This window comes from Hibiscus syriacus, unplaced genomic scaffold (genome assembly GCF_006381635.1).
Source record: "Hibiscus syriacus cultivar Baekdansim isolate YM2019G1 unplaced genomic scaffold, ASM638163v2 tig00116997_pilon, whole genome shotgun sequence".
NCBI lineage: Eukaryota > Viridiplantae > Streptophyta > Magnoliopsida > Malvales > Malvaceae > Hibiscus > Hibiscus syriacus.
In genome coordinates, this window is record NW_024063513.1 from 5,236,307 (window position 1) to 5,262,999 (window position 26,693).

The 26,693-nt window shown below is 34.5% G+C and overlaps 1 protein-coding gene across 1 annotated transcript; it reads left to right on the forward strand.

Moving 5' to 3' along the window:
• Positions 1 to 22,800: 22,800 nt before the first annotated feature.
• LOC120193996 (transcription factor bHLH93-like) lies at positions 22,801 to 24,408 on the forward strand. Its single transcript, XM_039196400.1, has 4 exons — positions 22,801 to 23,480; positions 23,576 to 23,743; positions 23,835 to 24,002; positions 24,087 to 24,408. The coding sequence occupies exons 1-4, from the start codon at positions 22,926 to 22,928 to the stop codon at positions 24,171 to 24,173; spliced, it is 978 nt and encodes a 325-aa protein (XP_039052331.1). The 5' UTR covers positions 22,801 to 22,925; the 3' UTR covers positions 24,174 to 24,408.
• Positions 24,409 to 26,693: the final 2,285 nt, after the last annotated feature.

Consider the following 26,693-nt stretch of genomic DNA (forward strand, 5'->3'; position numbering starts at 1 on the left):
TTGGGTAAACTACGTATTTAGTCAACTAAGTCTTACCATATTTTTGTTTGTCACCTAACTTCTATTTCTATAAATTTAATCAGTGAAGTTACTTTTCATTCAAAACTGGTCATTGGTGAAGTGGCCTAGTATGATGTCAGTTTGAATCTTTATATATATATATATATATATATATATATATATATATATATATATATACATTTATTAAATTTTAATTTTAAATAATTATTTTCTCATAATTATAAATTTTAATCAATTTAATCCTTAAACACATCATAATTATCCCACATCAACCACCGAAAATTCTATCAAATTTACTTGCTCCAAACTCGGTGGAAACAAATCATCTTTCTAATCAGATTGAAAAGGCTTTTCTTAGTTTAAAATATTATTTATACCTTGGTATTCGTTTATATCTTGATTAGTGTTGCTTGATTGGTTGCCAACTAAAGCTCGTATACTTAGTGGGGGTGGTCAGATTAACCCAAATTGTGTGTTTTGATTCTGAAATTGAAATTAGGGATCACCTATTTGCTGAATGTGTTTTCTTCAAACAGATTTAGAGAAAAATTATGCAGGTTTGTCATGAGGATTGGTTGTTGATTTGCTGGATGGATATGGTAGGTTGGGTGCAGAATCATGGTAAAGGTAGAACTTTAAAGGCCACTATCATTCGGATAGCCTGATGCTGCTATCTCTATTATATTTGACAGGAGAGGAACAACAGGTTGCATAGTGTTGTATAGAGGGTATTGTTTTACAGATTAAGCGTGATGTTAGGCTGAGATTAGCTGGATACACTAAGGTTGTTTTCTCCTCCTCTGCTTTGGCTGCAGATTGCAGCTTACTTTAATTTTTTTTTTTTTTTGTTCTTATTCCGGTAGGGTGATGGGTTTCGTTGGGTTGTTAAGAGTTTTGTTAATTGTTTCATTTATAATATAGTGATCTCTTTGCAGTCAAAATTTTCGTTTGATTTCTTAATATTTAATATTTATTATTACCAAAAATGTGAAAAAGTATTTTAAAAATATCCAATCAAATTGTTTTTAAATATATATTATAATATTTAATTATCTAAAATAATAATGAGGAAATTTTAAAATTTTAACCACAAAAAAGAAAAAAGTGATGATGGGACGGAATATATTTCTTATACAAAATTCCAATAGGAATTAGAGTGGCTTTCGGCTCAAATCTATTAGAAAACAATGGGCCAAATAAGCTGGACCAATATTTATATCAAGGTGGAACGAACTTAAACTAACAAATTTTTTTTTTGGATGATTTAAACAACACTAAAATCTCTTAAACCGAGGGCTGCTTTTTTTTTATACATTAAAGCATTTGTTTAAAGGACTTTTCTTTGGGGATAAATTTTATTAACCAATTTAAATAAGTGGTATTGTTATTATTAACGGCTGTCATGAACGTACTAATTTTTCCTACGTGTAACCTTACTCTTGAATTTGTTGTTCAATTTTGTATATTAAACTTATCGTTATAATAGAATTCTTTAATTATTTTATTAAAATGACATATTTTGAGATGATTCAATCACACCTAAATAAAAAATGAATGATGACAATTCTTATATTTTATTTTGTTAATAAATATGTGACCTCGAAGTCATTATGACACATAATTAAACTAAAATCTATGTATAAGTTTAAGATTTCTCCTATTTATTTCATAACTTTTGAAATGAGATCTTATAATATATATTAATAGTGATATTTTATAGATAATTTAAATTAATAATTAAATATTATAAATTTTCATCAGGAGAAGATCACACGAAAGGAAAAGAGTTTCGTCCACCTAGAAGATGGCATGAAATTGAAAAGGTACGAGATTTTGATGTTGGGATGATGTGAGACACATTTTCGGGTGATTTTGTCGCAACAAGTTTGATTGTCAACGAGGGCAGCGTGCAGTGAATACGAATGTTTATAGTACGTAGACTTCATATCCCCAAAATATACACGTCACCGCGTGCACCAAATACTTGGTTCGGTTTGTTCCATTTGTTCAGTGGCACTTGATTTTAATCAAAACCTTAATTGTTTGTTAATTATGCAAGATACCTGTTGTCCCCGGCCTACATAATTAGTACGTCAAAAAGTTCAATGATATCTGATCTAAGTTCAAGCCCAAACAAAATTGAAAGATATTGAAACCCTTAAAAGGGTCTCTCGTCTTTATATTATGTCCATAATGGTGAATCGTTAACTGATTTAAACATTAAACACATTAATTCATCTTCATCCTACAAGAACCTAATCCAACTCTAGTCCGCATAAAAATTGCAGAAACAGTAACAATATTAGAGCAAAATAAGTACATAAATTCAAGAAAGATTATCTGATATACAAATTGTATAAATTTTAGTTTGCACAATGTTATATGTCATTATTTATTTAAAATTTAGAGTTTAGGACTTTAGGATTTAAGGTTTAAATTTTAGGTTTTAGAATTTAGAGTTTTATATTGTAGTGTTTAGCATTAAAATAGACATATTATATAAGTTATCTGTTACACATTATGTATATCAAATACTTTCTCTAAATTAAGACTCGAAATGTCACTCAAATACATTAAAAAATGAATTTATTCCGTAAGAGTCTTTAGAATTTATTTAGCAATCTCGGTAGTAAAAAATGTTTTTCATTTTAAAAGTTATGATTCGAACAATTTATTTGCAGGTGTATGTTTATTATTAATTAATTAAAAAATTGAATAGATTTTACAAATAAAAACAATCTATCGCCACGTTTTAGATTATTAAATAAATATATTGTCGTCTTTATCGCTCAACAAAATCTGTACCTTAGTCAAACAATTAGTTCGTCGTTGGCTCTTTCTCCGAATAATGTGGGGTGAGTAAAACTCGACTCGATTCAAAAATTCGATTATTTTAACTAGACTCGATTTGAAAAAAACTCGACTCGAAATGACTTTGAGTTATAATCTCATAAACTCGACTCGATAAAATTTTAAGTTCAAATCGAGTTGTAAAATACAACTCGAATAACTCAAATTTTTTAATAATTAGTGGATGAATTTTCAAGTTTGAGTCGAGTCTCTCAATTTTGTATGGTATATGTGTATCACATATGAATGAAATATACATGTATTTTATTTTTTTATAAAATATCACAAAGGAATTTATTGTTATATATATGTATTGTGTATGATCATAAAAAAATAATTTAAATTGAAATCAAATAATATCATAATATTATAAATATTGATAATTAAATTTAAACACAAACTCAAAAATTCGACTCGACTCGAGAAAATTTCAAGTTAACTCTGAGTTGTAAAATATGATTCATCAACTCGAATAACTCAAAACTTTTTAACTCGACTCGATCGAACGCTCACCCCTATTTACGACAGTTAATAACATATCTTAAACTCAAGATTAGTCTTCTGGAAATGAAGGTTGAAGACGCCAAAAATATTATTTAGGCTAAAATATATTCAGTTCATTAACGCGTGGCGAGCTTTTAGTCCACTCAAACAACGAAACAAGTGGGATTTACATATTCTTTCAAGTATCAATTCATGTGTGTTCTGCAACCTTTAAAGAAAGCATCGTTCTTGATCTCATCTAATTTAAGTTGATTCCAACAATAGATATAATGAAATGATACATTTTATAATAATATTAGGTCATCTTAACTAAAACCCATTCGCCACTCGGGTTTCCGAAATTGAATTTTGCAGGAGACAGTCTAGCGATTGGATTTTTGGGGTTAAATTGTTTGTTTAATTATCATTACACTTAGAAATTTGTGAAGATTATTCAATTCGTAGTTGCAATTGGCATCGGATTTTGTTCGATAAAGTTAGTGAACACACGTAAACAAGATTTTCATATATGACAAAAGGAATTATGCTATAATGTATTAAAGAAATAATTCAATCTTTGAACAGACAAAAATGATGAAATTCATGTAGTGTGACTCCCAAACATACAACCAATTATTATTTGTTTCAATTAACTTATATTATGCTTAGATATTATGGCAATTGAATAACATCCTTTTTTTGGTCAGTCGTCGTTTTGGATCCTTAAGCGCTCCACATATATAATTGATCTTTTTATATGAACTTTAGCTATCATGTGAAATAATTAAAAGGAAAAAAAACGATAGCTAAGATTATAACTAATTCCCACTAATACATAGATACCGTATGTTTATGTCCTTATTCTGGGCTTGAAAGCTTTTGTATGTTTCTTGAAAAGCTGTATAAGAAATCATATTGTGATGAGGTTTCCAAGATTCCTAGCTTATGCATTAAAAATGCACATATAATTAGGTCAAAAAAAATCAGTTTTTGTTGTTCTTTCAAACATGATATTTTATAATACTATTTTTCATAATATTATTTTCGACCTTAATTTTATATTCCGCACCCTAACAATCAAGATTTCAACCCGTTCTCATTGTGGGGGGGGGGGTAATCATTTTATGTTTGAATAGACGACTGATTCAACATGGATTACAAAGAAGAAATTCATTATGTCTTGAAGACAAACTCTAACAATAATTGGTTTAGTCCCAACAAGGTGGGCTGGTAAATTAAAGATATTTTTTTAACATTATTTATGCAAGAGAGTGTGAGGTGGGCCGATCGACTGTTACTACAAATCAAATACCCTTATTATTGTTAATATTTTCTAAGTTTTTCATCAATAAATAGTTTAAACGTCAACATCCTACATTTTTTGTGGGCACAAAATAACTCGACATTGGCACGATCAGGAATTGGGTCCACGACCTTCGTTTATTGGTCAGCAGTCACATGTTATATAGCTAAGAGTGGTGGGTAAAAAGTAGAAGTAGACCAGAGCTCTAGCTAGACTTTCCTACCGAATTAAAGATATATTATCGAATTAAAAAGTATAAGGTTAGATGTAGTAGTAAAATATGTTTACTTTTAATGAAAAAATTATATTCAATTTTTAAAAATAATATTATTAAATTAAAAAATCTATCCCTAAAAATCTGGTTTTCTCTCATACAGTTAATCTTTCTTTTTTTCGTCTTTATTGATCAATCTTTAATGTTAGTTGTCGACCACAGGTATTATTTATTTTCTTTTTTATATTATATCTTTATTTTTTTTATTTTTTTATTTTTAATAAGTCTGTGTTGCATATGTTCATTTACCTTTATGACACGTTTTCTTATGCTTTTTGACATATTTTTCATTTTTTTTCTCGTTTTTTTTCTTTTAAGGGTTTATTTAATATCGTCACGACTTATCAAGATGATGCTTATCTGATATCTTGTGTTCTTCTCTGTTTTGAACTCTCAAATTGGATTTGGATACCCGAGTTGTATTCGTGGATAACTTTTCACGTCGTTCGAGTTTGATTTATAATTTGTCGATGGCCAATAGTTTGATCCCCTTTTTGTGATCCCCTTATCGATGCGATCATATCTGTTTGTATATATCTTTGTTCGAGTTTCTTGGTTAGATTTAATTTTTCCTTGTATAATCCTTATATGATCTTAATTTACTAGTTTATTGTATCTCTTGACAATTAAAAGTTACGAAATTGTCTCTTAACTGTAAGATATTATTTTGTTGAGTCTCTCAACCATTAAAAGTTAAAAATGATCATCCGACTATTCATATCCTAAACTCGTCCTTTTTGGTTAAAAATCTCATTGCATTTTGAGTTGAACATTAACCTGGTGAGTGTGATATGATAAAATATGATCATAAAATCTCAAACAACTATCATATCCCAGTCAACATGTTAGCGTTTAGCTTAGAATATCATTAATTTTTTAACAAAAAATGAGTTTGAAATATATGAATAGTCTGGCGACCATTTATGTAATGTACCCAATTTTATTCTACTCATATTCGATCGACACTTTTTTAATACAAAAGAAAGTAGCTCACAAACTACATGATCCTGGGAGATAAAGCCTCACAATTCACTCGGAAGAGATCTTGCACCACATCAGGGAGTCAAAGAAATGGAATCCGAACGGTAGTTACCAAATAGTTTTTGCCAATCCGTCTGCCAGCATGTTACACCCTCGAGGACTGAACACCATGACAATACTCCAAGGGCGAGCTAAAGCCTCTCTAATGCACATCACCAAAGGGGAGAAAGAAACCTCGCTCTGATTCGGATTAAACTGATAATGCATGTTTGCCGTCCGTTTTCACCACCAACTTTCGAACTCCCGAATCTCAAGTGAGCACATACCTTCCCCATAACTTCGCCTCCAAGGTTGAACACATACCAATAGATTTCGAGAACCCGCCAACCCAATTTCCCATAGAATCACGCAAAACTCCATCACAAGTACTAAGTCCCGAATCCGTGAACCACCAATTGAAAGGGAAAACTTTTATTTGATTTTTTTTCTTCCTAAATTTCCACGTCTTAATTTCTAATGGCAAATGAGAATTTGATATCAACACGTCTTTTAATAAGTTTGTCTTGTCGGGTTAGCCTATAAATTCTTTTTCATCTTTGTCTGCTTTGGAATGACTCGTGAACCCAATTAATGATTAACCTCCTTTTCAAATTCCCCAATCATATATTTCTATTTCCATACACTTTCACAAAACAAAAGTCATCTTTAGTTATGTTTATTCAATTAATAGAAAACCGAAAACTATGCAACCCGAATAAGGTAAAAATGCGAGCATGGATAATTTTTAACTGAATGTTTGTTAATATTTTGATATAAAAAAATGTGATTTAAATCTCACGAACAATGTTGTCCATCTTTTATAGTGTACATGAGAGCACTCTCTCATTCTTTCACACGTAATTGAATCAAAGTCTCATACATTACAAATGTTAATAGTAATATAAATTATATTCTCTAAAAAAATAATGAAATTTAGAACGTAGATTATATAGCGTCATAAGAAACAACCATGAATATCAATAAAATCGAAATGAATAATAATAATAATAAACCCTGCGTTTCTAGAATGATAAAAGTGGCCTGTATTTGGCAGCACTGTAGGAATTTCTTCGGATCCCTCTCCATTGAAGTATCCACTACCAAACAAAACACAAGCTGTCAAATTCAGACACAAGAAAAAAAAAAGATGAGAGGAGGAGAAGGGGAAAAGACAAAACCCTAAAATGAGATATTGTGGGCTGTCACGTTGAAAGTGAAGCATGACCATTGAGAGTTGAGACCGCTCCCCTCTATATTTTGCTGTTGACAAAACCGCTTAGTGTCGGGGTGGTAGGGAGAAACAACCCGTGGTTTTATCATTTCATTTCAGCTTTCCTTCTTTCTATAGTATTATGCATCTCGTGGATGCGTGTCATTGTCAATTATATAGATATATTAAAAAATATGTTGGTTTTCCTCCCTTCCCTTCCCACAATCAATTCTTAATTGATATTTTCTTAGTTATGATATTAGTTGTTTCTAGTACGGAATGATCCATTAAGTTGTTATTAACAAGATACGCATACGAGATCAGTCTACGAGAGGAGGTTATAAATCCATAACTTCGGGAAAGAATTTTTTTTAATTAAGCTAACGTGATTACAAAGTAGTATATATTAAAAAAACTTTCAACCATTTAATATTGAACGCTCAATCACCCTATTGCATTCGTTAGAGTTCAAACTCGTGACATCAAAGAAAAACAGCGATTCCTTTAACTACCGAGAAAAATCTAATTTGTATTCTACTATTGGCTAGTTTATATAGTTAATTAGAGAGTGCCAAAATAATAAGGAAATGAACCAAAGATCAATGGCATCTCATCATTTACAATTAAGCATATAATATTAATATTATTGATTTATAATCTTGATATTTCTTTGTTGTTTACAATTTTTTTTTTGGAAAGAAGATGTACATGCAAGTTGATATGCTATGATTTTATTTGTGGAGGATTAAGAAACACCAATTGCGTTACTACTGGTGTGATTTATTGATAAAATATTGAAGTATAATTTCTAAACCAACCTCAATTATGGGTTCATTAATATCCCATAAATTGCGAGACTAAAAATTATTGACGCTTATTTTGCGAACAGCCCAGCATAATCTTAATATTATTGATGTCTGTTGTTGTTATTATTTAGTTATTTAACACGATGTCTTGCTGCTTTTAAAGTTTAAATTCAATTATGAGAATATTAATGTATAGAATAATAATAATCTAACAAGCTATTTTTATGTATACATGTAATACTTTCCCATTAAACAAACCCAATTCGGGTCTCTTGATTATTACTCTAGGGGGATTTTATTATCCGTCTTACCAAAATGCAAACTTAATATTGCTAACATGCATAAATATATGCGGGTGACAATTCTTTCGTACTGTTGATTTAAGTAAAAATAAAAGAGAGATTTGTGATGATGCCCAGTAGATCGAGATGACATCCAAAATGAAATAGCATAAATGCAGTAATATAATGTATTCATTTTGATAATAAATATAGTCATAAAAAAGGTTAATTTGTTTTTATTATTTTAAATAAGCCAGACATCGTGTTAGATTTAGGTTTTTGGAAGGGGCTATCTCACGTGCGTTGTTATTGATACTTTTAGTATAGGTTATAATTAAATTAAGAAAAAAAATATTTAATTAGAGTATTACGTGGAATAGTATAAAAGTAAAATGAAATATTAATTATTATCTGGACCATTATACGTACTATTCATTCAATAACATGGCTTGCGTATGTATATATATATATATATACCAAACAGTATTATAATTAATGGTAATGAATATAGAAACTCCCCCTACTCACCTAAAGATTTGATGTGTTGAGGAGAATTCCCATTTTTGTATGATTACAATGCTTTGATATAATGACAATTACCCCATCTTGCTCTCGTGGGGCTTGTCAATGATCGTAATTTAACCATTTAATTCATGTAACTGACATTAATACACTTCTACAGCGATTTATATATGTTTTAATATTCTTTTGCAGCATACAGCACATAGAACTATGTGCTAAGGAAAAGGGTTTCTGACTTAACAGTAGTAGGAAAGAAACATTGGAACTTGAAATAAAACCCTAGTGTGCTTCATATTATATAACGTAATAAAATATTGCAATTCTTGTTTTGCTGAATACAATTCTTATACTTCACATATATACTTCCATTTCACCGTATGTTTTAGTATTTCTTTTATTTTTTTCCTCGGCTTTCAGTTCCAATAAAAGCCTGCGGTGGTGATTCTCTGTCATCATATAATTAAGTGAACACTGAAGGGTCAACCATCAAGTTCCTTCGCTTGGCAGTATCCCCCCCCCCCCCCCCAAAAGCAGTATTGATAGATAATTAAAAAGTAACCCTCAATGTAATTATATTATTATTATTATTAATATTATTATTAATGTTACATATTATTTTTTTACAGGCTCAAGACCCAGATTACAAATTTCCTATAACTCAAGCTCAACCCAGTGACCATTACCCCAGTTACCGGTTTCCATCAATGCATGAGCCAATCACCAAGCAAGTCACTGCCACCAATCATGCCATCCATTGAAGCTGATATAATGGAAAACTAAGCAAAATCAATAAACAATCAGTCACCAAGGTCAAAGAGATTTGACAACCTTTACCTAAACCTTTGAAATGGAATAATCCCGAAAATTATGGGATTAAACGTTGACTGCACCACCTCCTCACGCGACGCCGTCTACGGCGGCAAGTTTGACACCGGAACTCGAAACCACAAGGAACACGATGGTGCGGGAGGTGTCGTAAACGGAGCAACGATCAGCGGTGAATTTAAGATTTTCTCGGCGATAGAGCTAACAAAACCGTCGCTACTTTGACTGGAAATTCCCGACGTTTGGCCGCGTTTCGCTTCAATTAATTTGAAGGGTTTGTTCCTCGCTCGATGATGAACACAACGAGGTTTCTAAACAACGATCGGAATTCGACGGCGTCAGAATCGAGTTTGGAAGTGTGCGTGAGGAAGGATTTGTGAAATTGATTTTGTTTTTCAAAACAGAAATCACGCATATAACAATTGTCTGCCGACACTCCAAGGTTAAATTCAGGGCTTGGTCCCTGAATTTCTTAACTTTAAAACAAGCTCCAAGTTTAAAATCTTTCAATTCAGTCCCAAATTTTCGCCAAATTTTCACAATTAAACCCAAAAATTTCAATTAAATATTATTTTGAAATCGGGTTGTACAATTCTCCCCCCTCTACAAGAAATTTCGTCCTCGAAATTTACCTTATAAATAGTTGAGGAAACTGAGCCTCCATTGACTCCAATGTCTCCCAAGTAGCTTCTGAGGGGCCTCGATTACTCCATGAACTTTGACCATTGGAATTCGCCTATTCCGAAGAACTCGTTCATCTCTCTCTAAGATCTGAATGGGCTCCTCTTCATATGAAATAGGTCTCAGCTCTACTTCTTCAACCTGAATAATGACTGGATCTGGACGGTATCGCCTTAACATAGACACATGAAAAACATCATGAATACGACTGAGGTGGGAAGGCAACTCAAGCTGATAAGCAACAGGTCCAACTTTCTTCAGAATACGATACGACCCAATAAATCGTGGACTCAATTTACCCTTACGCCTGAATCTCAATACTTTCTTCCACGGTGAAACTTTTAAGAAGACCTGATCACCAACCTCAAATTGTATATCTTTCCTTCTCTGATCTGCATAAGACTTCCGCCTATCAAATGCCTCTTTCAAATGGTCACGTATCAATCTGACTGTGTCCTCTGTCTCTCGCACTAACTCAGGTCCCAACGTTTTCCTATCACGCAACTCAGTCCAACAGATCGGAGTGCGACATTTACGCCCATAGAGTGCTTCATAGGGTGCCATACGAATGCTGTCTGATAACTGTTATTGTAAGCAAATTCAGCCAAAGGCAAAAATTTCTCCCAGATACCATGAAAATCGATTACGCAACCCCGCAACATATCCTTAAGAATCTGAATCACTCTCTCAGATTGACCATCAGTTTGTGGGTGAAATGATGTGCTATAATCTAATCTTGTTCCCAAAGCCGTATGTAGCGCCTTCCAAAATCTCGAAGTAAATCTCGGATCTCGATCAGAAATAATAGATAAAGGAACACCATGCAATCTGACAATCTCTGAAATATACAATCTTGCCAGCTTGTCCAAAGTATAATTTACTCGCACAGGAATGAAGTGAGCTGACTTTGTAAGTCTGTCAATAATCACCCAAACTGAATCTTTTTTCGAAGGAGTCATAGGCAAGCTAGTAACAAAATCCATAGTAATACGCTCCCTTTCCATTCAGAATCTTAATAGGCTGTAACAAACCTGATGGATGTTGATGTTCTGCCTTAACTTGTTGACAAGTCAAACACCTCGCTACAAAATTTGAGATGTCCTTCTTCATGTCGATCCAATGATACCTCTCTCTCAAATTCCGATACATCTTATCTCCACTGGGGTGCATAGCATATGGACTACTATGAGCCTCAGTAAGGATAGTCTGTCTCAACTCAGCATCATCAGGCACACAATACCTACCTTTAAAGCATAAAACTTCATCCTGATCAATTGCGTAATCTGAGTTTGTCCCCTGCTCTACTTGCTCAAAGATGGAAAGCAAGGAGCTATCAAGGGGCTTAGCTTGATCTCATAACCAAGGTCGGCTTAACTTGCAATTCTGCTAACAAAGTGCCATCATCATATAATTCATCCTGGCCATTAAAGATCTCAACTCCGATACCGTCTTTCGACTCAAAGCATCCGCTACAATGTTAGCTTTACCAGGGTGATAATCAATCACACAATCATAATCCTTCAGAAGCTCTAGCCAGAGCCGTTGTCTCAAATTAAGCTCCTTCTGGGTCAGGAGATACTTTAAGCTCTTATGATCCGTGAAAATATAACACTTCTCTCCATAAAGATAGTGTCTCCAAATCTTCAAGGCAAAAATCACTGCTGCTAACTCCAAATCATGAGTAGGACAATTACACTCATGAGGTCGTAGCTGACAGGATGCATAAGCCACCACTTTACCTTCCTGCATTAAAACACAGCCAAGTCCTGAGTGTGAAGCATCACTATACACCGTAAAATCCTTCCCGGACTCTGGTTGAATCAACACCGGTGCTTGAGTCAAAACCGCCTTTAATTTCTCAAAGCTCTCCTGTTGTGCCTCGCCCCAGTCAAACGGCACATTCTTCCTTAACAACTTTGTCAAAAGAGAAGCAATGATCGAGAAGCCCTCAACAAAACGTCGATAATAACCAGTCAAGCCCAAGAAAATACGGATCTCAGATACATTCTTAGGTCGTTTCCAATTCATAATAGCCTCTATCTTGCTGGGATCGACCTGAACACCTCGCGCAGAAATAATATGCCCCAGAAACGACACTTCTTGAAGCCAAAATTCACACTTGCTTAGTTTGGCGTATAGACGATGCTCTCTCAAAGTCCGCAGAACGATCTTCAAGCTCGTCATGCTCTGCCTCAGTACGAGAATAGATCAGAATATCATCAATGAAGACCACCACAAATTGATCCAAATATGGTCGGAACACCCGATTCATCAAATCCATGAAAGCTGCAGGAGCGTTCGTCAAACCAAAAGGCATCACTAAGAATTCATAATGACCATATCTAGTGCGAATAGCCGTTTTTGCAATATCTGATCCTTTAACTTTCAATTGATAATACCCCGAACGAAGATCAATCTAGAGAATACAGTAGCTCCTCGCAATTGATCAAAATCATCAATCCTGGGTAGTGGGTATTTATCTTGACCGTCATCTTGTTCAATTTCCGATAGTCAATACATAATCTTAGCGACCCATCCTTCTTTTTCACGAGAACTGGAGCTCCCCATGGTGAAGTACTATGTCGGATAAATCCTCGATCGAATAATTCTTGCAATTGGACTTTCAACTCTTTAAGTTCCCTTGGAGCCATACGATAAGGTGCCATAGAAATAGGTGAAGATCTCGGATAAGTCTCAATCTCGAACTCTACCTCTCTATCAGGAGGTAATCCAGGCAACTCCTCCGGAAAAACATCAGGAAACTCGCTAACTGTACGAATCTCCTCGATCGTGGACAATGCACCCTTGGTGTTCAAAATACAAGCAATGAAGGTCTCATATCCCTTCCGGATCATACGATCAATTTCCATCGCTGAAACTATATTGGAGAGATAACCACGCCGTTCACCAATTAACACAACAGTCCGACCATCTGAAGTCTTCAGAGTAGCCCGCTTGTATTCGCAATCCAGCTTTACCTTGTGTTTATTCAACCAATCCATTCCAAGAATTAGATCGAACTCCTCTAAAGGAAGCTCCATAAGATTAGCGAGAAAAATTTCTCCCTGAACCTCGAGAGGACAACGCCGGAATACTTTATTCACTAATACCGCTTATCCTACTGGACTTGTAACTGTAATAGTATTTTCAGTGTTCTCGATCAGAATCTGAAGGTTTCGAGATACTGAGCTCGATACATAGGAGTGAGTGGAGCCATTGTCCAATAATGCAAAGTATGGGGTAGAATAAATAGTAAATGTACCTGCAATAACCTCAGGCTCATCTCTGTCATCACGACGTCTAGTTGCATAAACCAAAGCTGGCTGTCTAGCCTCAGAAGCTGTTGGCCCTCTATTTTGCTGAGGTCGGACTCTACTGTCTGTCCTGGACGCTGATCCTCGAGTCTTTCCTTGACTACGATCTCTAATTGGGGTCTGTACTATAGTCTGCGAACGAACAGGAGTTTGGGTAGTGGTCTGCTCAAACGAAACTAACTGAGGACAATCCCTCCGATAATGAGCACTAGATCCACACTGATAGCAAAGACCCATCTTCTTACGACACTCTCCTGAGTGTTGTTTACCACAATACTCACAAAGGGTCCCATTATAATACGACGAGGAACCGCCTCGACTGACAGCTAAAGGTGAGGATGCTGCAGGCCTGAAACGTGTATTGCTTCTCTGAGGGGCTGAAGTACGAGTCTTCTTTCCGGACTGTGCTGATGACTCCATCGGACCTGAAAATTTCTTAGATCGATCTTGATCAACACGCTCTCTACCAGAAGCTAAACCCTCCACCTCTTCCGCATCTTTGGCTCTGCCCACCAGCACATCAAATATCTCATCCTGATGGGTTACAACTTGCCTACGCAGCTCGTATCTGAGTCCAAGGGTAAATTTACGAAATCGATCTCTCTCCGTAGGTACCATACTGAATCCATACTTCAGCAATTTTAGGAACTCGATCTCATATTCAGAAACAGTCATGTCTCCCTGCACCAGGTCTTGAAACCGTTGTCGTCTCTGAGCTAAGTAGCGCTCTCCCAGAAAACGACTCTCGAAGCATCCTTAAAGAAATTCCAGGTCAAACGATGGGTAGGAACACTACTGGTCACTGACTCCCACCAAGTGTAGCATTACCATCTAACATTGCTACAGCACCCAGATATCTCTTAGTTGAGTCCAAACCCAACTGATCCATGCGTCTCTCTGTATCCTGGAGCCAATCCTCAGCTTCAGTAGGAGCTCCACCAATCTGTCCCCCAAAAGTTCTAACTCCATTGGCAATCAACGTCTGTGAAATAGGAACCTCAGATACAACACCAGTAGCTCTAACTGCTCCCTGTATTAACTGCCAGAAACTGTCTACTAAAATTTCATCCAATGCAACTCCAGTAGACTCTGACTCAATATCGGTCGCTCCTATGATCGGTGTAGTCATGTAATACCATCGGTAGGTGCATATTCGTTGGTGTCGTAGGAGCAGGATCACCTATTGGAGGTGGGGGATCTACTCGTATCTCATCAATCGGATCTGCAAATCTAGCTACTCGACCTCGTCACGACTAGTTCGACGACCACGTCTAGCACTCATTTTGGTAGATCTCGAGATTACTACAGAAGATAAACTTAAGGTTAGATAAGCACTTGGAGTCTCGAACATAGTTAAAATCTTAATAACTTTGTAACATGGCCTTAACTCGTTTTGTAAAATATTTCAAAACTGTATTTTCAATGTGGACTCATACACAGTCCGAGGGTTAAAAACCAAAAGCTCTGATACCAATAAATGGAACCCCCTAGACCCGGCCTATGCGTTTCGACTAAGTCTAGTGGATCACATTATGATTATTAAAGACATTTTTCGAAACCGTTATTCCATTAATATAAAATCACATTATAAATAACATGAAATTATAAACAAATTATACTATCAAAATCCAACTTGTAAATATAGTACCAATAAATAATAATTTAATTTAAAACATGTCTTCAAATTCAATATCACAATAAACCGAGCAGTATTAGCAAAAGAGTATCATTATAAAATCTGATATTTTAAAATAAGGTCCATGTCACCAAAATAAAGTCAACTTGCCAGATAAAAACATTACAATTTGATTTACTTCAAGAGATATGTTGATCCTCCAAGTGCTCGAACCAAGGTATCTAACCAACAGTATCTGAAAGGGGAAAACATTTTCAAAAGGTGAGCTAGGCTCAGTGTGTCCCAACATTTCTATAAAATCACAATAGGTACAAATCATAGTCCAGTAATCTCACAAATTCGTAAAAGAGTTTAACTTTTTGAAAATCATAGTTTAAACCCTTTTCTGGTACACCATCAGTAGTTCCCAAAATTATTTTCCATATAGCTTACTTTATGCACATAGCAAAAAGAAAGCCGACTTAAGAATAGGCTATGAAGCTTGTATCCTTAAGCCCAAGTCAATAAGTCCATATAGCTTACCCTAAGCACACAGCAAAGGAAAGCCGACCTAATGAAACATCTTGGGGCCCTCAAGAGTCACATTAAGCCCAGTTAGCTTGATCATAGCTATTCCATCATATTTCAATTCCAAAATTCAATTGCACCGTGACATAAATTCCATAAATCCAAAAACATGGTAATCATATACCATTTCAAAACAAAAATTAGATAGCAGCCATATTCCATAAATTGTCACATTAAATTGGTGCATCCATAAAACAATAGCCAATGAATTCGGTGTACCACATATTAAAACCAATAAAACAGTTCAATAATAAGTAGGGAACACACCTCGACAATAGGTTCAAATAGCAAATTTACTGATTGCTGGTTTCACCACGCTCTGCTACAATTTTCGAACGGGTGAATATTGGCACACGTGGTTTAACTGATCTAGAAGAGCTGGGTCGAGCTGTCGAACGATCCGAAGAGTCTCTTGTACCTTCAAACAATAATAATCTATCAGTCCCAAATCCTATTTAATTGTTCAAAGCTAGTCTTCTTAAGTATATAAGCATTTTTCGAGTTTGACTATCAATTTGGGGTATTTCGAGTCTAAATTTGACCAAACGGATTGCGGAAACGGAATCAGGACGTCGAAAAATATAAAGTATGACCTTTTGGAAATTCAAATTTGTGGTCAAAGTCAAAGTCAACCACTTTGACCATCTATTTGGAGGCCTTCGGGTTCGAATTTAACGAAACGACAGTGGAAATGGATCGGCACGTCGAAAAACTATCAGGATAGGTATACTCGGAAAGATTAACGGTCGTTTAATGCTCGGTCAAAGCCATTTTAAGTTTTGGTCAAAGAAAGTCAACGGTCAACGGTCAACGGTCGGGTCGGGTCAACGGTCGGCTCGGGTCGGGTCAGACCGGTCAAACCGGTTAAACCGGTTTCCAGCAGCCACTCGCCCTGCGGCAGCGCGTGAGGCGTCCTCCGGGGCCCTAAAAATCCCGGAAAAATTTCTAAAAATTATTTTGAGCGATTTCGAGATACTAACAACGATCGGTTCAAATTTTTGAACGGCGGAGAGCTCGATTTCAAATCGGCCGAATCTTTGATTGCACACCTCCTCACGCGCGCCGTCTACGGCGGACAAGGTTGACACCGGTGAACTCGAACGGCACAAGGAACACGATGGTGCGGAGTGTCGTAAACGGAGCAACGATCAGCGGTGAATTTAAGATTTTCTCGGCGATAGAGCTAACAAAACCGTCGTACTTTGATGGAAATTCCTGACGTTTGGCCGCGTTTCGCTTCAATTAATTTGAAGGGTTGTTCCTCGCTCGATGATGAACACACGGCGGCGTCGGAATCGAGTTTGGAAGTTGTGTGCGTGAGGAAGGATTTGTGAAATTGATTCTGTTTTTCAAAAACAGAAATCACGATATAACAATTGTGCCGACACTCCAAGGTTAATTCAGGGATTGGTCCCTGAATTTTCTTTAACTTTAAAACAAGCTCCAAGTTTTAAAATCTTTCAATTCAGTCCCAAATTTTCGCCAAATTTTCACAATTAAACCCAAAAATTTCAATTAAATATTATTTTGAAAATCGGGTTGTACATTTATGATAAATATTGAAGTAATTTCTAAACCAACCTCAATATGGGTTCATTAATATCCCATAAATTGCGAGACTAAAAATTATTGACGCTTATTTGCGAACAGCCCAGCATAATCTTAATATATTGATGTCTGTGTTGTTATTATTTAGTTATTTAACACGATGTCTTGCTAATAATCTAACAAGCTATTTTTGTATACATGTATACTTTCCCATTAAACAAACCCAATTCGGGTCTCTTGATTATTACTCTAGGGGGATTTTATTATCCGTCTTACCAAAATGCAAACTTAATATTGCTAACATGCATAAATATATGCGGGTGACAATTCTTTCGTACTGTTGATTTAAGTAAAAATAAAAGAGAGATTTGTGATGATGCACAATAGATCGAGATGACATCCAAAATGAAAAATAAGCATAAATGCAGTAATATAATTTTATTCATTTTGATAATAAATATAGTCATAAAAAAGGTTAATTTGTTTTCTTATTATTTTAAAATAAGCCAGACATCGTGTTAGATTTAGGTTTTTGGAAGGGGCTCTCTCACGTGCGTTGTTATTGATACTTTTAGTATAGGTTATAATTAAATTAAGAAAAAAATATTTAATTAGAGTATTACGTGGAATAGTATAAAAGTAAAATGAAATATTAATTATTATCTGGACCATTATACGTACTATTCATTCAATAACATGGCTTGCGTATGTATATATATATATATACAAAACAGTATTATAATTAATGGTAATGAATATAGAAACTCCCCCTACTCACCTAAAGATTTGATGTGTTGAGGAGAATTCCCATTTTTGTATGATTACAATGCTTTGATATAATGACAATTACCCCATCTTGCTCTCGTGGGGCTTGTCAATGATCGTAATTTAACCAGTTAATTCATGTAAACTGACATTTAATCACACTTCTACAGCGATTTATGATATAGTTTTAATATTCTTTTGCAGCATACAGCACATAGAACTATGTGCTAAGGAAAAGGGTTTCTGACTTAACAGTAGTAGGAAAGAAGCATTGGAACTTGAAATAAAACCCTAGTGTGCTTCATATTATATAACGTAATAAAATATTGCAATTCTTGTTTTGCTGAATACAATTCTTATACTTCACATATATACTTCCATTTCACCGTATGTTTTAGTATTTCTTTTTATTTTTTTCCTCGGCTTTCAGTTCCAATAAAAAGCCTGCGGTGGTGATTCTCTGTCATCATATAATTAAGTGAACACTGAAGGGTCAAACATCAAGTTCCTTCGCTTGGCAGTATCCCCCCGCCCCCCCCAAAAGCACTATTGATAGATAATTAAAAAGTAACCCTCAATGTCTTGTGTAAGATTAATATTGTATGAATTTTAGGATGTCATACCTATGAAAATAAAATTATTTTTATCTATACTTACAAATACTGACGTCTTTATTTTATTAAAATTATTATCTATACTAACAATATAAACTGGACATTAAGAATTCCAAATGATAAAGGAATGAGAGAAGGGGACAAGCATATAAATGCCACGTTCAAGTAACGCCATTGCTGGTAGACCAGACAGAGGGGTAAACAGCAGACATAATAAAATGAGGGTAGACAATTGGAATCTAGTATTCCACATATTCATGCACCCAGTAAAAGTTATGTGAATCAGCCAAAACCATCCCTTTAACACACAGTTGAGTTGCAGGTTCTACATTGGGCAGGCCATGTATCCATAGCACAGTCAAATCTAAGTTATTAGTTTATAATAATCCAAAGCAGAACGGTATCGTAATTCCAAAATGAGTGAATAACAAAGGGTAGGAAACAACAGAAACAGTGCCAACCAAAACTAATTATGAACTTGTGAGCATAATTCTAGAGGCAGAAGCAGAATGGGACCCCTGTTTATTACCAAATTTTCCGTGTACGTGTGGGGGGACATGAGCTTGGTTTTTTATATGATTATGGCCGAAAGGCCAACATTATTAACACGCTTTAACCATTCAAGCAGCCTTACGTGGCCTATCATGTTAACTATATTTTTGGGTTAAATTTCTCGGAGGATCTTTTTAATTAAAGGATAAAGTAAGTCACACAAATAATTATTTTAATCAATAAATTATTTAAAATTATGAAAGGATAATTAAATTTAAAAAATTATCGAAATATATTAATTATAATAAATTATAATAATTTGATCATGGATTATTTTATAGTTTTTTTTAAATATGATGACTATTTTATTATTTATGAAAATTTAATAATTCAAATGATCTTTTAAACATGGTTTAATAACTTTTTAATATATTTTGATCATAATTAAAATATTAATGACTTGAAATCATCCGTCCATGAAACAGGCTTCTCCATAAACTGCACCAATCATGCCCTGATTTTTTTTAATTTTATTGTGCATTATCCTTACTCTTGATTTTCACATTTTCAAGGATAACACTCATTTTATGGTTTGAATAAACGTTAAAATATTGGGATTGTCTCAGGAAAGGCGGGCTAATATACGGCGTTATCGGATACATTATAATATATTTAATAAATTCGGTTTAGCGCTACCTGAAATATCGAGTAATAACAATGTTGTAGGTGGAAATCATGAAGAAAATATTAAAAAATTTGGCAACCGGCAAACTTAGCTTGTCGGTTTGTGTCGATACAAATTAAAAATATATCGATTCATAGCAATATAACATGTAAAAATATGATAAAACCGGTGTCATTATGATAAAACCGGTAAAGCGCTACCGGATATATTGAAAGTGTCGATAAATTAATATAAGTGTCGACACTTTTATAATTTAAAAGAGAAGAAGTTATAGCGCCTAAAAGGTGTCGATACTTTATAAAAATATGTCGATCCATAGCAATATAACATGTAATAATATGACAAAACAGGTCTCGAAATGATAAAACCGGTAAAAAGCTACCGGATATATTGAAAGTGTCGATAAATTAATATAAGTATCGACACTTTTTTAATTTAAAAGAGAATAAGTTATAGCGTCTGAAAAGTGTCGATACTTTATACAAATGTATCGATCCATAGTAATATATCCGGTAATAATATGACAAAGAGGTCTCGGAATGATAAAACCGGTAAAAGATACCGGATATATTGAAAGTGTCGATAAATTAATATAGTATCGACACTTTCATAATTTAAAAGAGAAGAAATTATAGCGCCTAAAAAGTGTCGATACTTTAAGAAAATGTATCGATCCATAACAATATAATAGGTAAAAATATGATAAAACCGGTATTAAAATGACAAAACCGGTAAAACGCTACCGGTTATGTTGAAAGTGTCGGTACTTTAATAAGTACGCGTAACAAGTATCGACACTTTAGAGAAATAGGTAAATATCTTCTCGAAAGTTGACACTTCACATAAAAGTATTGACACTTATGTAATCTCGAAGTATTGACACTTCACATAAAGTATGACACTTATGTAATTGTATCGAACACAATTACATCACCGAAGCATATGTATCTGATCTCGATGTGAATCCGACCAATAAGATTATGCACGCCCCTGATTCGTCTACCGAGTATGTCACAAAAAACCCGGGATCATCATGTTTCTTTAATCAAAGTAAGCAATAAGCGCATTCACATCCCCATCAACGATTTCCTTTGCGTTGCCTCTTTGAAGTGCATTGTAGAGGTCTTTATGTGTAAATCTAACATTATGATAGCCCCTGCCTGCTGCGTTAAATAGTTCATACTTGTGACGTGCCAACACCGACCTTTCAATGTTGTTGCCTCATCGATATCAGCCTTAGTTACAGCTCTATTAGAACGCATAAATGGTTCATAGCAGGTGTCACAATGCATAATTATGTTTCTGATAAGACTTATTATAAACCCCTGATCGTTTGTGTTTGTTGATGTAACTACGATTCTAGCCTTGCATCATGTTCTTGTGATTGGCGTATGACACGTTGACGATCAACGTATTGACTTTTGATACTCGAACCCTTCTTTGGAACAACAAAATTATTGTGTCTTCACATTCCCTTCCTGTCAGCCGTGTTGTTCCCCGACGTGCACTAAACCCTATCCTGTGCGAATTCCTTGTAAAGTAGCAAGCTTGATTACGTGAAGAGAAGAGCTTACCAACAATATGTCAGATTCATCAACATTATGTATTTTATTGCATTCCTCGGTTGGCTTAACATTGTATACATCAATATGATCCTTGGCAAAAATTTTGTTGTGCAATTTCAGTAGTCCCAACAGGAGTTGATGGAGATGTATGTAAGTAAAGGTTCATTGAACATGTTTCGGTGGTGCTTTCAATAGGATGTGGTATTGGCAGTGGTGGTAGTGAAGGGTGGTACAACATTAAATTTACAGGACATATTCAGGTATGTACAATAACTACAGAATTCAATAACTTTAAAGTAATAGGTAAAATTACAATGTGGTAAAATTAGACTATTTTAATGACAATGATATAATGTATAGGTAAATTGACAATGTAACTAGTACACTATACCGTTTATTATAAAACAGGTTAACATAAAGTATCGACACTATTAATTTTGTGTCGATAATATAATGTAATAGGTAAATTTTCAATGTAACCGGTAGAAATATACCGGTTCATGAGAGAATAGGTCAACATAAAGTATCGACACTTTGTTTAATTTGTGTCGATACATTTTTTCAAAATGAATGGCAAACGAGGTGTACGCATAAGTGTCGATACATTTTAAAAGTATCGATCCTCGAAACATCAAAATCGATATTATTTGTAACAGGTAAATTTACAATGTAACCGGTTAAATATACCGGTTAATTAGCAAATATGTCTACATTATTATCGAACACTCTTTAAATATGTGTCGATACTTTTTTCCAAAATAAAGCACAATCTAGTTGCACGCATAAAATATCGATACATTTAAAATTGTATCGATCCTGAAAACATCGAAACCGATATTTATAATGTAATATGTCAATTTATAATGTAACCGATTTAAATTTACCGTTTTTATGAGAAAATATGTCAATATAAGCGCTACCTAATTTGTTATTGTACTTGATAATATTTCCGGTTAAATGCCTATTTTATTATATAAGCGCTACCTATTACATTATCTAAGCGCTACCTAATATGTTATTGTGCTTGGTAATATTTCCGGTTAAATGATATAACATAACCGATCTAAATTTTAACCGACCACTTATTTAACCGGTCACACCATTTTTAGCCGTTTTTTAGGCGCCGCACAACATAAGTTCCTAAAATATTATTTTACTTAACAATGGTGATTTGAAATTTGAATAGACCTAAATTACAAAATATTATAGTAGTGAATGACTTGCACAGCTGCCGAGAGAGAATCAGGCTAAAGTAGATTTCATTGCAATCTTGGCCTACACTTAAAGGCTAAATTAATACAATATAATTTCAAACAATAATCATAGGGTATAATCCCACTTCAAATGTGTTGTGGCTATAAATTCTTAAGCTTGGTTTCAGATTTTCATTTCCTCAAGGCATCTTTAGTAATAATAGCATTGCCAAGAGAGAGAGAAAGGCAAGGAAAAAAATAGAGGGAGAGATGGAGATGAATGAACAAGGATTCTTAGAGGAATTATTGGGCCTGAGAAGAGACAATTGGGACACAGTTCCAACTGAAATGAATGCCATTTTCTCTAATGACATCAACTTTGATTGCTTTGATGATGCAGCTGGTTTTCTTCCTGATTCCTTCTCCCAAGATTTGAGTTTCAACTTCAACAACGTCTACGACGTTCCATTCGGCGATGAATTCTGTGCAGCACCACAACTGACAGACACTTCGAACAACACGTTCGATACGACGCCATTTCCGATTCAAGACTGCTTCAATATGGTGGAGGAAACAGAATCCGGCTTCCTCGTACATGAACTTCACATGCTGGATGCACAAGCGCTAACTGCTTGCAAAGCTGAGCCTATTCAATCACCTGAAGCGCCTTCCAACATGAGGACCTGCAGTACTACAGACCGTAACAATCGAGCCAAGAAATTAAAGGGCCAGCCGTCGAAGAATCTGATGGCGGAAAGAAGGAGAAGAAAGCGCCTAAACGACCGCCTTTCCATGTTAAGGTCGATTGTTCCTAAGATAAGCAAGGCAAGATATCCACGAGACAGTCTTTTAGCGCTAAAATGAAAGTCGTTTTTTGGGGACTTATCTGTTTTTTTTTTCTTCTATTAATGTTTCAACAGATGGATAGGACATCCATACTTGGAGATACCATAGATTACACAAAGGAGCTTCTAGAGAGGATCACAAATTTGCAGCAAGAAATCGAAGCAGGCTCAAGTGAGTTAAAAATGGCTCACATTTTCAATGAAATAAAACCAAATGACATCTTGGTGAGAAAGACACCAAAGGTACTGCTTTTCTCCTGCAACATTTCAGGTGAAACCTTATTTCAAACACCCAAACCCGGAATTGGTGTACCCAAACTTGCTTTTTTTGCAGTTTGAGGTGGAAAGAAGAGACGTGGATACGAGGATTGAGATTGGTTGCTCGGGGAAACAGGGATTGTTGTTATCAACTTTAACAACATTGGAAGCATTAGGGCTTGAGATTGAACAATGTGTTATTAGCTGCTTCAATGATTTCGCAATGCAAGCTTCTTGCTCAGAGGTAATAAAAAACCAAAACTGGTAATGTCTGGAGTTAATTCTGTCTGAAACACTCATCTTACAGGCGTTTTGGTCATTATTGCAGGACTTGAAACAGAGGACATTAACAAGTTCTGAGGACATAAAGCAAACATTGTTTAGAAATGCTGGCTACGCAGGAAGATGTTTGTAGGATCAAAATTAGACTACAAGGGAAGCAACTTTTTGGTGATTTTTATGTTATTTTCTCCTTTTTTTTATTCCCAAATTCTCTGTGACTTTTTGAATGAGCTTTTGAGTTGATGGATTGTTAGTAAATTTTGCCTTCATAAATAAGAGAAAATCCAAGTCATCACAGATTTGTAATAACTATTTCAGCTGGAGTTGTTTATTAATACAAAATTCTTTATTATCATTTTCTTCTCTCTAAAATGTAAGAGAAGCAATCCGATCACAGTGATGCATTAAAGAGCAGAAAGAGACAGGTGTATTTGCATATCTCATGCATTGGGGAGCTTTTTTCAGGCTTAAGCTGCAGATGCTTCATGGTTTGTTCATGCAGAGACAGCTCTGCATAAGTACAAGACTTTTAATAATTAAGGGTTCTTATATCACATGGCAGAATGGTGTTGACATATGCTGGTAATGACAAGTAGAGTTCCAAAAATTGGAAAACTCAATTGAGATTGAGGTGAAGCCCTGAAGATTTTCCTGGGGATTTTGCATGCAATTCTGTCTTGCAATGCCAGAAAAAAAAAATGATATGGAAAGTTCGACTACACCTGTCACTGAATTCTTAACACTTTTCATTTTAGCCATCAAAATCTAACAATTTTTATTATAATTATTATCGTTAAAAAAAATCATTTCAATTACCATTGATGTAGTATGTTCACATATCAACGATAGTTGGGTTAATATTTCTATATATTATTTTTAATAAATTAATATAAATAATTAAACTATGACATGTTTCACCATATCATTAGTGAAAAACTAAAGGAAAATACTTAAAGCTCAATGAAATTGTATTTGGGACCTTTGGGGTAAATATAATGCCCAATTGCTAGACTAAACAAAGGAATTATGATATTTGACAATAAACATTCAAATATTCATGCATATTATAGATGTCGTATTCGAACTCGAGACCTATAAAAAAATAACAATACTTTTAATTACTTTGGAATGAAGCAGACCTAACATATGCAATACAATAAAGGAACAAAAAATCAAATTCCAAAGTCACTCAATATATTACCAGAGAAGGTTATGTTATTATTGTATCTTTCTATCTATCCATCTATTCTTCATCTTGAACATTTGAAATCAAGTACTAATATATATTTTTCATTTTTAATTCCTCAGCTTGCATTAAAGGCACCCTCAACTTCGTCTTCGAATGCTAAACATTGAATTTAGATATTTGATAAATAAATAAATTAAGCTTTTTCATGCATACATGTATAGTAGTAATTTAATTCTTTGAAGTATATTATCCGAAGATATTCAAGAAATCTAAGGAGTGGGTAATTATGTTTTCGTGTAGATATAATCACCAGCAAAAGGAACGCTTAGTTTCGGTGCTTGATCAAGTGCACTCAGTATTCAGTAATCCCACGAATACTGTTATCAAGTTCAACCAAATTTTATTTATTTATTTATTTATTTTAAAACTTTCACCATCGGTGCTTCCCCTATTTTCTGCATATCTTGCCTCCGAACGAAGAAAAACAAGAATAAAAAAGATGAAAAATGCAGAATCGTATTCAAGTATACCATTCATAGCGTTCCCACTAGGTTTCATCTTTCTTTCAATCTTATTGTTTTGCATAAGCGGGTTCCTTATCAGTTGCGTCAACTGGCACAAGCTTCAGTCCCTTATTCTCCGATCTTCAGATGATGAAAACCACAACACTCCATCGGATACCGATCACTCACCACCGGATTATTTTTGTAGCCTAATTATTTTTCCATGGCTAAAAAAAATACAAACTTTCGGTGTACTTACAATTGAGTACCGCTTAAAAATCAGAAGGCAAGGCCTGCCGGTACTGATGCCAGGGGATGAAGTTCCAAGGTTCCTAGCTATGGCCTGTCCATGTGAACCGGCTACACTTGAAAAGTTTAAGATAACAGCAAAAAAGCCTCCACTTCTTCCTGTGTCGATTGGTTCATTACCATTAGAGTGACTTTTGTCGAGATATTTTAAATTGTGGCGAAATATTACTGGAATTTATGTTAATTATTAGTTTCCATTGTTATACATCTCCTTATTCCTATTCAGTATTTTATGCCGTGTTGTTTATAATTTTTCTACAACTTAATGGAATTACGTATAGGTATTAAGACAGCAATAGTTCCATGTTTCATTTGCTGCGATTGAGTGTTTGTATGGGATAGACAAGGACACCGAATCCAAGAAAAAATGTAATAATATAGTTTTCTTTTAATTCAGGAAATATTGGTTGTTTGTTTGGAGGGTGCAGATAACTAGTTTCCAAGGTCATGCTTTGGTTCACGTTTTCGTGCTTACCTGCTGCAAATATATATAGTTAGTACTATATTTTATCATCTGATCTGATTATTCATTCAGCTGTTAGCTTTGATGAAATTCCATTTTTTGCATGATTGTGAACACCTGTGCTCTTAAGTTTTCCGGTTTTGATTAAAATAAAATCAAATTTGATTGGATAGAATTGAATCTCAATTA

Bases quoted from the DNA above. Each gene is read 5' to 3' on its own strand.
- LOC120193996 (XM_039196400.1), top strand. From the start codon at position 22,926: ATGGAGATGAATGAACAAGGATTCTTAGAGGAATTATTGGGCCTGAGA. The intron at 23,481-23,575 runs GCAAGATATCCA...ATGTTTCAACAG, and splicing joins TTGTTCCTAAGATAAGCAAG to ATGGATAGGACATCCATACT. The intron at 23,744-23,834 runs GTACTGCTTTTC...CTTTTTTTGCAG, and splicing joins TGGTGAGAAAGACACCAAAG to TTTGAGGTGGAAAGAAGAGA.